Here is a 13,081-nt window from a genome sequence, read left to right on the forward strand (position 1 = left end):
TGGAAAGAAGGAGAAGAGAGAGACGTTGCGTGAGTAATGTATCCAGGAAGAGGTGAATTCCAAGATGAAAGGTGTCTACAGACATGTCTGCTTTCTGATGAACAGGGATTTGTTTGAGAAGTGTCTAATTACCCAGCGTTTTCATGCTGCCTTGCAGTGAAAAGAGAAACATAAAGAGAAAAATTTCCTCTATACAAACTAAAATTTTGAAAAAACAAAATCCTGGGAATGCAGCCAAATAAGAAGAAAAAAAAATACTGTCATACTAAAGTCAAGTCAGCTAGCAAAGGAATCTGAAATTCTGATGTCAACCTAAAATTCTTGTGACACTACATCAACTTCCTTTTTGATTTTGATTTGATTTTGGATGGTGAATTATATTTTCTTATTTTTTAAGGAAGTCTTTGCTAAACTTTCATTGTTAAGTAGAAACATGCATAAATGTATCCTCCTTTATTTTATCTTTAACACGTTACAGTTGTAGGTGGTTGATGAGGATGCCAAATATGGAAAAAGAAATTCAGGAAGTAATTTTTCTCTTATTTGTAGATCACCTGAGGATTGTCCTGCTAGGAAAAACTGGAAGTGGAAAAAGCAGCTTGGCCAACACCATATTTGGAGAGACGGTGTTTGAGATAGATCATACTGCAAACTCTCGAACAAGTCGGTGTACGAAAGCTACCAGAGTGGTGAATGGAACATCTGTCTCTATAATTGACACTCCTGGTTTCTTTGACAATCTCAGGCCTGAAGAGGAGCTGAGAAAAGAGATTACAAGGAGTGTCGTAAAGTGTTCTCCTGGACCTCACGCTTTTCTTATTTTACTAAAAAGGGATAAATACACAGATCAAGAGATTGAGGTTATTACCAAAATCATAGAGTCTTTTTCTGAAGAAGCTTTCAGATATGCTGTGCTTGTCTTCACTCGTGGTGACGATCTTCCTGAAAGAATGCAGATTGAAGAGTTTTGCAGGGGCAACAACCGTCTACATGAGTTGTTAGAGAGATGCGGTGGGCGCTGCCACGTCTTTGATAACAGATACTGGAACAACAACCCACAGCATGAATACAGAAACAACCAGCTGCAGAGGGAAAACCTGCTCAACACAATAAAAGAGATGGTGAGGAACAACGGCGGAGGCTGTTACACAAATGAGATGCTGCAAGAAGTGGAGAGGCTAATACAACAACAGCAAGAGAGCATTAGATCATCATCAGGAGACATGTCACGGGAAGAAATCAGAGAGGAGGCAGAGAACAGAGTCTACAATATTCTCAAGATGGCTGCTGGTGTTACCACAGGGATGCTGTTGGGAGCACTGCTTGGTGTGCCAATAATGATTGCAAAAGTTCTTACAATACTGAAGACTTTAACAATGCCAGTAAGAATACCAGCAAGTGCCGTAGTGACAGGAGTGGCAACACAGGGAGAACTTCCAATAGCTGCTGTTGGATTGGGTACGGTTGGTGTGGTTGCAGGCCTTGCTGCTACTGCAGGTGGGGGTTGTGTAGGATATTGTAAAGCTGATGAAGCAGATTCAATAAAGGAGGCAGTTATGAACACAGCTGAGGCTCTTGGTAAACTAGCTGTAGAAGCAGGAAGAAGTCTCATAAACCCTGAAACAGAACATTTTAATCGCTTTTAGAAAAAGATTAGCACACTTCTAACACACGTGTAATGCTCTAAACTCATTATCATCATTTATTATCATTTTAAAGTGTCACATTACTAGGCAAAGTGTTTTACTAATATTTTGATTAGATTTCTTACCTTGTATTTTCATTTATACATTCCTTTCAGCCAATCAAAGTATGGTCTGGTTTGAATTGGTTTCAGTCTTCAGTTCCTGTACACAGTAAATGTTACAATTGTTTTATATCTTTAATTCATAAATAAATGTTATTTCATTATTTAAAAAAGCAGGCCAAACCATGCTTTTCAACTAACAAACACTGAGCAGGGATAATGAATGACTGGCAGGTTTTAGATGTGTCCGCTTAAGCCATCACGCTAATTTAAATAAGCTAATATCCTCACTCAACATTTCTTGAAGTCCCCAGAGAGCCTTGTAATGAACTAATCATATTGAGTTCAGGTGTGTGACTCTGCTGGAGTAATGGGGTGGCCTACTGGGGTCCTGAAGCGGGGGGATGCTGGCCCCAGGAGGGTCACTTGCCCTCTTTTCCTTCCCTCCCCATCTCTCCAAGCTGCCTCCCTTCCCGCTCCACCACAACCACCTCCACACATGCAGGGCCTTGGAGTAGGGTATGTCACCAGGGTGCAGAGGAAGGTCTATCCCCCCCCCCGCCCCTTCCACGGTCCCCCGTCCGTCCCTCTGGCTGCCTCTGCTCAATTTTATCCCACACTTAGACATTCACTTACTCACACTCTCATTAACACCATACATATAGGATCTTTGGGGGTGGGCACGATACACGGATCCAAATACCATCAAGGGTGTACACCACCCTGGCATCGTTGCCCCCTTTCAATTTTTTAAAAATATCACGTAAACATTGAGGGCTAGCAAGGAGGGACGCATGGCGCTTGACTGCTGCTCTCTGGCAGGTAGCTCCAAAAGCCTCCTGGGTTTTTAAATGCCACCTTCAGACACACATGCATCAACATTTACATGAGCGGGTGGAGGAAGGTTTTGGAGTCGTTTCTTCACACCCCATTCTCTGCGACCTGCTGGGCAGGGGCTGGGACTAGAGGAGGAGTTTGGCCGTCGACTGCGGTCCTGGAGTGTGGAGCTTCCTGCTGCTGACGGAGTCGGGGCGGTGCTGCCTCCCCATCCGCAGGGAAAAGGGAAACAACCACCTGGGTCTGGGTGCAGTTCCTCCCTCTCAGGGCCGGGGCAGCTAGACCCGGTTTGTAGTACGCTTGGGGAGTGTGATCGTGTGTACAACGTCTCTTTATGTCTGTCTCACGTTGGTTGAGTGTGGGAGTAAAGTTGCATATGAGAAGCATGAGGGTGGGAATGGTGTTTGTAATCTGTGTGTGCCCTTGTATGTCTGTGTCTATATGTCAAGGTTGGGTGTACAGGCCCACCTCCTCTGGGACATCTCAGGCCCTCCAAGGTTTGGTAGGCCTATCTCCCTACCTCACCCACTTCCCCTGCAAGTGGCGGACTCCCTCAGACATCGGTGCGTTGGTGGTTCTTGTGTCCGGGGATGGGCGTCCAGGTACACACACGGCTCACTCCTATGGCGCCGCTTTATCGGGCGGCTGGGAGCCTGGGGCTCGCTCGTTGGAGACCAAGGATATCTAAAAACCCTTGGGCAGAACACTCTCGGAGGCCTTGGGAGATCCCTTCCCCTGCACCGCAGGGAGAGCATTGCCCTGGTGTGATACGGGAATAGAGAAAATATTTCCCTATGCGCTTTGCTGTGGCTGCCTGGTCAGATACGAACCTTTGGTACACATTTTCTTTCCTTTATTAAGAGAAAGACAAGCCAAATATGGTGACATGGAAATGAAGAATTTAAGACTCAGCTGATGCCAATTTTCATTCAGGGAGGCAGAAACATATATGCTCATAGTTTGAGTCCCAAGGTTAATGTTCCAGATAAATGTCGACAACAAAATTGAATGGAAGGCAAGAGATCTTAAATAAATGTTTTCTTTGTTGTTCTCAATTTTTGATTCGATTTCTGTCCTAGTATTTTATTCATATGTTACTTTTACCTAATCAAAAGTGATTAGTTGTAGATTTCATGTGTTTGTGACAAATTTGCTATGATAATCCTTAGTGATACACTTGTCATACATCATACTACTGGGTGTGGTTCAAACTAGTTTCATTCTTCAGTGTCTGTCTTTGATTTGCTGTTACTCACCTGTTCCCCATTGTTCTAATCAACTTCTGTGTATCTATAGTCCTTTGTCCTGACATCCTTTTGTCTTCCACTGTTATTGTTTTCATGCCGAATGTGAGTTCTGTTTGTATCCATGGACTTTGTTTTCTATTGCTGACAAAATAAAGTTTGGGTTTTGGTGTAAATCTGCCCCTGGAGTCATTAATACTGTACGGTTTTTACTGAGCTAACTACCTTTAATTTAGTAAACTCCCACCGTAAGGGTGTGTTTTAACTGATGAAACTGTGTCGTACTCAGGCTCGGACATCTGATTGCTGCCTTTTATAAGCTTTATTGCACAAGCATAAGCTAACACCAGTACAGTAACCGTGCCTTTACAGAAGCCAGGTAATCAACTGAAAGACACAAAATAAAACAAGCATACAACATTAACAAAGCAACACTATTAATGACAGTACAGTTTGGTAATAGTCATATTTATAGCTTTAACATGTTATTTAGTCAACACAGGAATTCACCCAGCTTGGCTTCATCAGTCATAACAGCAATATCAATGAAAAGAAGATCCGGCCGGTAGGAACTATGAGCGGCTGTTAACACGTGCCATCCCAGACTTACATAAATCACTCCGTCTTAAATAAATTTGTCATTTAAAGCAAATATGGTTCTGGCTGATAATAAATCACAACAAACAAATTGGCATGTTAGTAATATGGGAAAAAACCACACACCTCCCACTTGGGCTACGTGTCAGACTAAGTAGGCCACAATAATCAGTAGCAGTAAACACTGATATAGAAAACAAAAACCCTTATAACCGTGTTTTAAACAGGTTGGGCCTGGTCCCCACACCAAAGAGTCCCCAATCCGCAAGTATTTCTCGGGTACTCCTCTACTGGCAGTAACACCACCAACCTCCTTACGTCCCAGTGGAGAATGGTGGAATGACATGGTTCCCTGTCACATCGTTAACATTTCTCAACAAAAACACATGAAAGTATCACTGACAATTCAACAATAAAATCGCTTCATGTTGTGGCCATCACACAGTGTTTTCCAAACTGATTCACGATCTGAAAGTGCGCAGATTTAACGTACATAACCCTTTGTTAGGTTTATTATTTTCATTTCACACGTAAAACACATTTATAGATTCATTCACCACTCCTGTTAGTTTTGGATGCGCTCGGCTCCAACCAATCAGACGCAACCTGTGTAAGCAAAGGATGATGGGAGAACGGAGAGACCCATTTATAAGAATAAGAAAATGAGGCGGAACTGATTGATTCTAATGCAGGTATGTAAAAAATACATATATTTAAAGTAATACCTTGATGTGTGTTTCAAAGTTTGTTTTTTCATAAAAGCTTCAAACAAACAGAGGTGACTGAGCTCGGAAATGGTTTAATGCATTTAAAAATGGCCACAGCTACCGTCAGCATGCTTGCTAGGTAACGACTACACTTGGCTACTGCAGCATTAGCCATTTTTAAACCTATTACAAACGTTAAAGGACTTGTGTGTTGCAAAATACCCTCACATAGTGCGTAAAGCAGTTTTTGCGCTAAGAGTTCTGCTAGCTCTTTATAAACTGATGATGCTAACGTTAATTGCTAACGTTAACTGGAGCGCCAAGACTGAAAATCATTTGAGTTGTGTTAGTTATGTGTTTATGTCACTGAGTTCTGCAAAAATCTCTTTCCTCTTTAGCTTGAAAATGAGTGATTCAGAGGATCCCGAGCTGGAGGAAGAGCTTCAGGCTGCTGACGAACTCCTTCAAGATATGCAGGTAACATTTTTAGTGGAAACAGTTGTTAAAGAGGGAACACGCTTGTCTAATATTTTGGAGTAAACATTATATTATTTGAATTTTTTTTTATACATTTTTATATATGTGTATATATAAGTTTATGTCAAATTAAGTTGGTTAACTTAAGATGTTTGATAATCTTTGCTTTAATCATAGACTGTATTTTAGGTGTTCCCTTTTTTCCTTGTTAATTGCGTAGAATGATGCACAGAGTGAACCTCAGCCAAGACCAGTGCGCTGGAAAACGCGTGACAGACAGGGAGCTTTTATTCCTCAAAGACCATCAACCAGTCGAAGTACTAGTTGCATGCCACGTGGTCAGTGTTCACACAACCATTGATTTTATCTCACAACTTGTTTTCACCAAAGAATTTCAGTAAGTAAATATTCTTCAATCTCTTTTTTTTCCTCCCAGTGTCCACAGAGCAGCATCAATGTCCACGTGAAGAACCTAGTTATGTTGCCAGTGTCAACCCAACAAAAGGTATTTTACCTTCTTGTATATATTGGGATTTCTGTTTACTTTTATATTTGTTGTTATAGTTGAGTTATGCAGGGCTTTTGTGGAGTCCTTTTTTTTTTAAGTGACATCAGAAACAGCAGCATGTGACGTCACGTGATGGCGGAGCTTCAGTTCATCCTTTGTCATCTATTTTTTTCTCTTTTTAATAGGACAGGGGGAAAGAATGAAAGAAAGAGGGGGAGAGAAAGAAAGAAAACCAAAGGGGAGAAGAGACGGTGAGAAGGGGGGGAAGAGAGAAAAAAAACAACAAACAACAAAAAAAACAAACTCCTGGGTCACCTGTATGGAGAAAAAAAAAACAAACAAACAGAGGAGACAGCAAACAACAAACAGCAACATAATAAATAAATTTAAAAAAAGCACCATCACAATAAACTACCTAGTCATAAATATCAATAGTTACTAAATAATAGACGATATTGTTCAGCACGCAAGATAGACAGCGCACAGTGTGCTTTGAGGCAGCAGCCAAAGGGGGGGTAGCCTCCTCTGCATCCTGGTGACATACCCCTACTCCAAGGCCCTGCATGTGTGGGTGGTTGTGGTGGAGCGGGAGGAGGGAGGCAGCTGGAGATGGGGAGGAAAGGAAGGGAGGGGCAGTGACCCCTCCCTGGGGCCAGCTCCCCCGCTGACCCCAGTAGGCACTCCCACACTCCGCGACCCGCCAGGGAAAAGGGGGCCCAGGCCCATCCAGACCGGGGCCCAGCGCGGCAGCGTCCCCCGGCCCCACAGAGCCCGGGACAGTCCACCCAACCCCACCACAGAGAAAACTGCACCCACCCCACCATCCACTCGTCTTCCAGACTACATGAGACAATAGACGCCCAGGCTGAGATCTTCCTCCACCTCTCCTGTATCTCCCCCTCCTGCAGAGAGTTCCTGAGGGGAGGAAAGCTCCTGCAAGGTGTAACAATCTCCCCCATCGGTTGAAGAGCCCCACAGGCGATTCGACACACCGGCGGCACCCTGCGCCAGGGATGGGCTCCCATGCACCCACCCGCCCACAACCCCGGCAACACACAAACCAGGACCCAAGGCCCCGAGGCCCAGCCAGGGCCCCGGCCCAGAGATGGAGCGCCCCCAGACCCTCACGCCCATCCCGGACCCACCCAGGGGCAGACAGGCCACCAGGTCAGTAACCCACGTCCATCACCACAGACCCTCCCCTAGCCCCGCTGCACGCAGCCACGAGGAAATGGTCAGAAAAGAGCCCCCAACCGGACATGACCGCTACCCCGGGTTGAGCCCCCCAAGGAAGATGCCTCCGGGGAATCCCCCGACGCCCTAAGCCTGTCCCTACCCCCACACCAATCACAACATTGAAGGCGGGACCAAACTATGACCCCCCATCCCCACTAGGTGATGGAGCCGATCAAAGGAGCCCAGAGCAATTGATCTGATGTGGTGGCCGAGGCTGTATCAAAACTAATGTAGTCTAATAGATAATTTCTATATTGGTTAGAATTAAGATTGTTTTTATTTTTCCAGTTCATGAGGACAGTTTTCTTGGCTATGCATAGGGCAGTGAAAACCATATGGGCTATATTGTTTTCTGAAGTGACATTATCTAAGCTGCCCAACAAACACACTAAGGGGGAAGTTGGAATGTTACATTTCAGACACTTTGATAAGTCTTCACATATCTCGTGCCAAAACTTCTGCACTGGTGGACAGAACCAAAGAGCGTGCATGTAATTGTCTGGTGTATTGTTTTGACAGTGTGAGCAGTTGTTGGAAGATGTAAAGCCCATCTTGAACATCCGATGACCTGTATAGTGCACTCTATGTAGTATTTTGTATTGTATTAATTGCAGACTGGGATTTTTAATCAATTTAAAAGTTTTTAAGCATACCTGAGACCAGAAGTTTTGGTCTAAACTGACTGATAAATCTGCTTCCCACTTTGCAATAGGAAGGGATATTGATTCATCTAATTTAGAAAGTGTTCTATATATTTTAGATAATAATTTGGGGGATTTAAGAGTAAGGAAATGTGCCGCACTTGGTGGTGTTTGTAATTCAACTTGACTGAGGTTAAATTTCTTTTTTATAATGGATTTAATTTGTTGATATTCTAAAAAAATTTTCTTGTTGATCCCATATTGTGCAACTAGTCTGTCAAATGGGATCAATTCTGTTCCCTCCAATATATGTTCTAAGTATTTAATTCCTTTACAACTCCATTCTGGGAAGTTAATCATATTATTGTTTTGTAATATGTCAGGGTTATTCCAGATAGGAGTACGTTTGCATGGGATTAGTGAAGACTCCGTTATTTTTAGCTTTTGTGGAGTCCTAAGAAACATACTGCCTAGAGTGTTTTTCACTTTGTGGAAGAGTTTCTTCCTTTCTTTATTTTTTTTCTGTTAGTGTGTGGAACTGAGGTGCTTCATCAGGATCTCCTTCAGTTGTTGGAGGATGGAGAAGAGGACGCAGCCATGACTTGTGAGACGTCGTGTGAGTAGGCTGCTACTCACTGGGCGATCAGAAATATGGTGTCCTCGCAAAAGTGGAAAGAGGCCAGGCCTTGTCTTATAGACAATATGTTAGCTACTCTGGATCCACAGTCACACCGTGTGTGTCAGTGTGGCAAACAAGTAGTTGTGAGGTGTCTGGACTGCCTGCCTCTTCCATTCCTTTGTGCTGACTGTGATATTGCAGTTCACACACGCTTTGTCCTGCACAACAGAGAGGCAGTAACAGGAGGGTTTTTGCAGCCTTCATCAGAGTTTCACAAGCCAATAGGTACAGTTTTTAAGTCTTATGCATTTCTTGCTATGTACTATGAGTGGGTGCTGTTATTGTATATTTATTGTGTATCAGTTAATTTCTAATTCTTTTTATATATATTGTGTGTTTTAATGTTAGTTCGGCTGTTGCCTGGCCAGACCATGTGCGTGACTGCCCAGCAGGTAACGTTGAGGTTTCAGTTGATGGAAACCGCAAGCTTTATCGCTTTCAGTCTAATGCAAGGTACGTTATGCATTGTGTACATAAATCAAATATGGATTTGTAGAAAAATGTATTTTAATTTTTTTTTCAAACAACTGTCACTGTGTTTGTCAAGTCAAACCGAGTAGGAGGTGGAGAGCCCTGAGGGAAAAAGTAAACGTGACAGACTGGAGGGCAGAATTAATCTTGTGTCTGGATTTCTGTCGGGAAGAAAAAGAAAGGCGAACTGGGAAGCAATAGGAAGGTGCCACTTTCGGGAAAAGCCCAGCATAATTCCTTCAATAAGTTGTCGCCAACATGAATATTGTGTGGAACTGAAGTAGTGATGGCCAAATGAAGCTTTCCGAAGCACTGAAGCTTGTATTGAAAAACGGTTCATTACTCGAAGCTTTTCAACACAGTCCTCTCCGGTGACATCTGGTGGTGAAAATTTTGAAGAGCAGCTTGAATCTGCAAAATAAAACGGACTGCTCAATCATCGCTGCTCACTCAAGAGTGGAGTTCTCTCTGATATTGGGCCACCGTTCCGTTGCTTTGAACATGTAATTGGTTTTGTTTTCTCGATTGGGGGGCTGAAAAAAATGTAATGCGTATTTGCGTAATACATTTTGATCAATAAACTTTCCCTATTTAAACATGCACTATGGTGTGGCCTTTCTTTGCTCATAACTCCTTGATGTTGGTAAATACAATAAGTGAGCAATATATATAATATACATATGAGAATGCACAGCACATTATGGAGTATGCCCCTGCTGTGGAGTCCTGCCTCCATCTACTTGTCGTTTAATCACTGGACAGCTGGACAGGTTCATACAAAATATTAGATGAGGCCAATTGTCCTATACATATTTTTGACCTAGGGGTGGGATTGATTGTGAACTGGAAAGGGAAAAAGCTTAGGGAGCTGAGTACGGCTGCATCGTCACTGATTTGTAGAATCATTTTTGATTCGATACAGGATCCGATTCAATTTGATTGGAATCTGGAAAGTTTTGCCTCAGTCAGAAATATTACAATTCTGATCATTTAACAGTATATATCTATAATTTCGTATCTATTAAAAGAAAGCTGACACATGTGAGACTTAATTAGAGATGTAAACAGAGAGTTATGAAACCTGCAGCTGCAGAAGCCAGCGGGAAAAAAAAGAGGCAAACACAGCGCGGACCCGACGACACACCAAAATCTGATTCTGACGCGTCGGGTCCGCGCTCTGTGTTCACGTTTGTATGCAGAATCCGTAAACCTGCTCCCAGTTACTGTTTTAGCTGTATGGTGTTTGACGACATGTTGTGAGGTTTAACCTGAGATGCTGGCGTTTCAGGCATAATAACGTTAATTTACAAATCGACACGGGATTAATGAATCAATATCACTTTATTCAATTTAGCATGGATTGAAATCAGAAAGGCGATAATCAAAACCCACCCCTAATCAAGAACTTGCAAAGTAAAAACATGATCAATGTAAGGTAGCCCTTTTGTTATTTACATTTAAAAAGAGGATTAGTGTTACTGTGCGCTGGCTGAGTCTGTTTCTTTTCTTAGAAATAGTTTCTCCTGCCCTGGAGAAAATCCACTTGCATGGAACAGAAGAGGCTGTGGAGTGCAGGAACTACACTGCAAGCTGGTAGATATGCAGGTATTCCTGGGTCCTGCAGACTATCACCTAAAAACAATAAACAAAATGATTTTCTAAACTGTGTAGCAATGTAATGTACGTATAGTGTCAAATACATTTTTGTAGTCTTCATCAGCTTTAATTCAATTGGAAGTGTTCCTAAAGTCATATGCTGTAATGATATTTACATTATGAAAACATGATTTTGGACATTTCAAGTTTTTCACTTCGGCAGATAAAATGAATTGAGCAAAATCAACTCAAAATATTCCCACACGCCAGAACGTCCTCTCTTCCTCGCTGGCTCCATATCTGTCAGTGGAATGATCACCTCTTCGCTCTCTGTCACCATCAACACACTCCACGAATCCCGTGGATGATTCACTTCCTTATATCCGTTTGAATCAGGTACCGAAGCAGTTACGTGCGTAATGAAGCTTCGGACGTCACTGGTCACGTGACTTTTGCCAAACGAAGCAAGCCTCGACACAGTGCTTCTGAACCAGTGTGTTGTTTTTTTCGACACACGCTCCGGAGCGTCAGCTTCAAGCGGGCCATCACTAAACTGAAGTATCTACAAAGCCAGGGAGGCAGCCGGTAAGGGAATGGTTGCTGACTATGGTAAAAGACTTTGAAGCGAGTTGCTAAAGAATCGCGGCTGCCGCTAGCTTACGTAGCATTAGCACTGTGCCGTGAGTTGGTCGCCTGTTACGAGCGGCACCATTGTTTATTGTTGGTCTGCATATGGAAGACTGTTAATGCTTGCATATGGTTAAGAGAAGCTGGTTATAAATACTATTGTTACTGCTCAAGTTCTAATGCAGATTGATTATTTAATTTAGCACTTTAATAGAAAGCAGTATTTCTCAAGGTGTATGTACAATTGTTAGTGAATTATGTAATTTGAGCATTTAAAAATACTCAAGCAAATATTGTACTACAAAGCTTATGCACTGCATTGATGTGTTAAAAAAAAAGAAAAAAAGAAAATGTGTTTGGGATTGTTTACAATATTTGCAGATGTGTGATAACAAACATAATTTGTATTTTGGTTTTTTGGTTTGTATTTAAAGGTTTTTCACCTATGGCTGACTGTGGCCGAAAAGAAGATTAAAGAAAAGGAAAACAAAAGATCTGCCTGGTCATTGAGTGAAACCCAGTTAAACACCTGTGGTAGATGCATCAATCCCTTTCAAGCGGGGAAGCTGCACAAACTTAGAGAGCTTGACAGTGAAAAACCGGGAAATCAAATCTGGGAAAAATGACCTGGAGTCCTGGGATAAGGGAATAATTAGTGCAAAGAGGAAATTCGGAGAATCCCTCAAGTTGCATGTGCCATTCCCATTAGTAAATAAACCCCAGTTCAAGCTGAGCACACAAAAATGGCAGACCAAGCTGCTGGAAAGTCAGTTGAACAACTCAAAGGAGTGAGGGCAACAGCCAAGAGATCATTCTCTCGTCTGGTTAATAGCATTACGAGGACGCATGAGGATATGACTGAAGAAGAACTCAAAGACAGTTTCAATAGACTGACAATGGAAGCAGAGAAAGTCATGGAGGCCAATGATGATCTAGAGGCCGGTTTCATTACAGAGCTAGAGGCAAAGCCTGACACAAGTGAAGCAGCTGTGCTGACAGAACAGCAGAGAGCCGACTTAGCAAAGACTGCAAGTGAATGTGAGTTAAAACTGAAGGAAATAAAAACCCTAGTCAGAGAGGCTCTCTGGGCCAACTTTGGAAGTGCAGAATTGTCCACAGCACTACAGGCAGCAGAGGCTGAGTGTGATCATGTTGCTGCCATTACGCCTGACGGTAATTATGAAGTGTATGATTTCGTTCTTGGCCACCTGAAAGAATTGGTGGGAGTGGCAAAGGAGAGGTATAGCAAGTGGAAGCATTGGATCCCATCAGGTATTCGGAGAGATCTTCAAAGCAACATACAGAGGCTGGAACTCTGCGTCCCCAGGCTGGTTTCCAGAAAAGCTGACTTTCTGGAAATGAGAATAAAGGAGGATGCCGATCACCTGTCATCATTGCCAGTTACCTCCAGCTGCCCCATGCCAATCATCAAGCTGAAACCAACAGCACTTCCTAAGTTTCTTGGAAATAAACGAGACTTCCACAGATGGAAGAAGGAATGGGAGGTTCTTCAGGGGCAGGCGGAGCCATCTGGTTCAAAAGAGATCAAAAAGTTTCAGCTACTTGATAGTGTGGATGAGAAAATAACGAGAGAACTTCGACTCACCACTTACAACACTGCAGACGACATCTTTCGTGTTTTGGAGAATCGGTTCGGCAATCAAACATCAATTGCTATTGAAATAGTGGAGGAGTTACAGAGGATGCCAGCTGT

General features: G+C 42.8%; 1 protein-coding gene and 1 long non-coding RNA gene across 2 annotated transcripts in view; both read left to right on the forward strand.

The window, feature by feature from the left end:
• Positions 1 to 3,352, forward strand: part of LOC113013804 (GTPase IMAP family member 5-like) — a 21,564-nt gene extending 18,212 nt beyond the window's left edge. Inside the window, exons 3-6 of the mRNA XM_026154977.1 lie at positions 550 to 1,382; positions 2,701 to 2,871; positions 3,034 to 3,086; positions 3,187 to 3,352. Of these exons, the coding sequence (XP_026010762.1) occupies positions 550 to 1,382; positions 2,701 to 2,871; positions 3,034 to 3,086; positions 3,187 to 3,352 (1,223 nt within the window). The remainder of the gene's footprint in view (positions 1 to 549; positions 1,383 to 2,700; positions 2,872 to 3,033; positions 3,087 to 3,186) is intronic.
• A 7,941-nt stretch (positions 3,353 to 11,293) lies between these two features.
• LOC113019038 (uncharacterized) lies at positions 11,294 to 11,854 on the forward strand. The gene is made up of 2 exons (XR_003271920.1): positions 11,294 to 11,325; positions 11,802 to 11,854. It is a non-coding gene; the product is annotated as an uncharacterized LOC113019038 (long non-coding RNA).
• The last annotated feature ends 1,227 nt before the right edge of the window (positions 11,855 to 13,081 follow it).

The sequence above is a fragment of the Astatotilapia calliptera genome, chromosome 3, assembly GCF_900246225.1.
Source record: "Astatotilapia calliptera chromosome 3, fAstCal1.2, whole genome shotgun sequence".
Lineage (NCBI taxonomy): Eukaryota > Metazoa > Chordata > Actinopteri > Cichliformes > Cichlidae > Astatotilapia > Astatotilapia calliptera.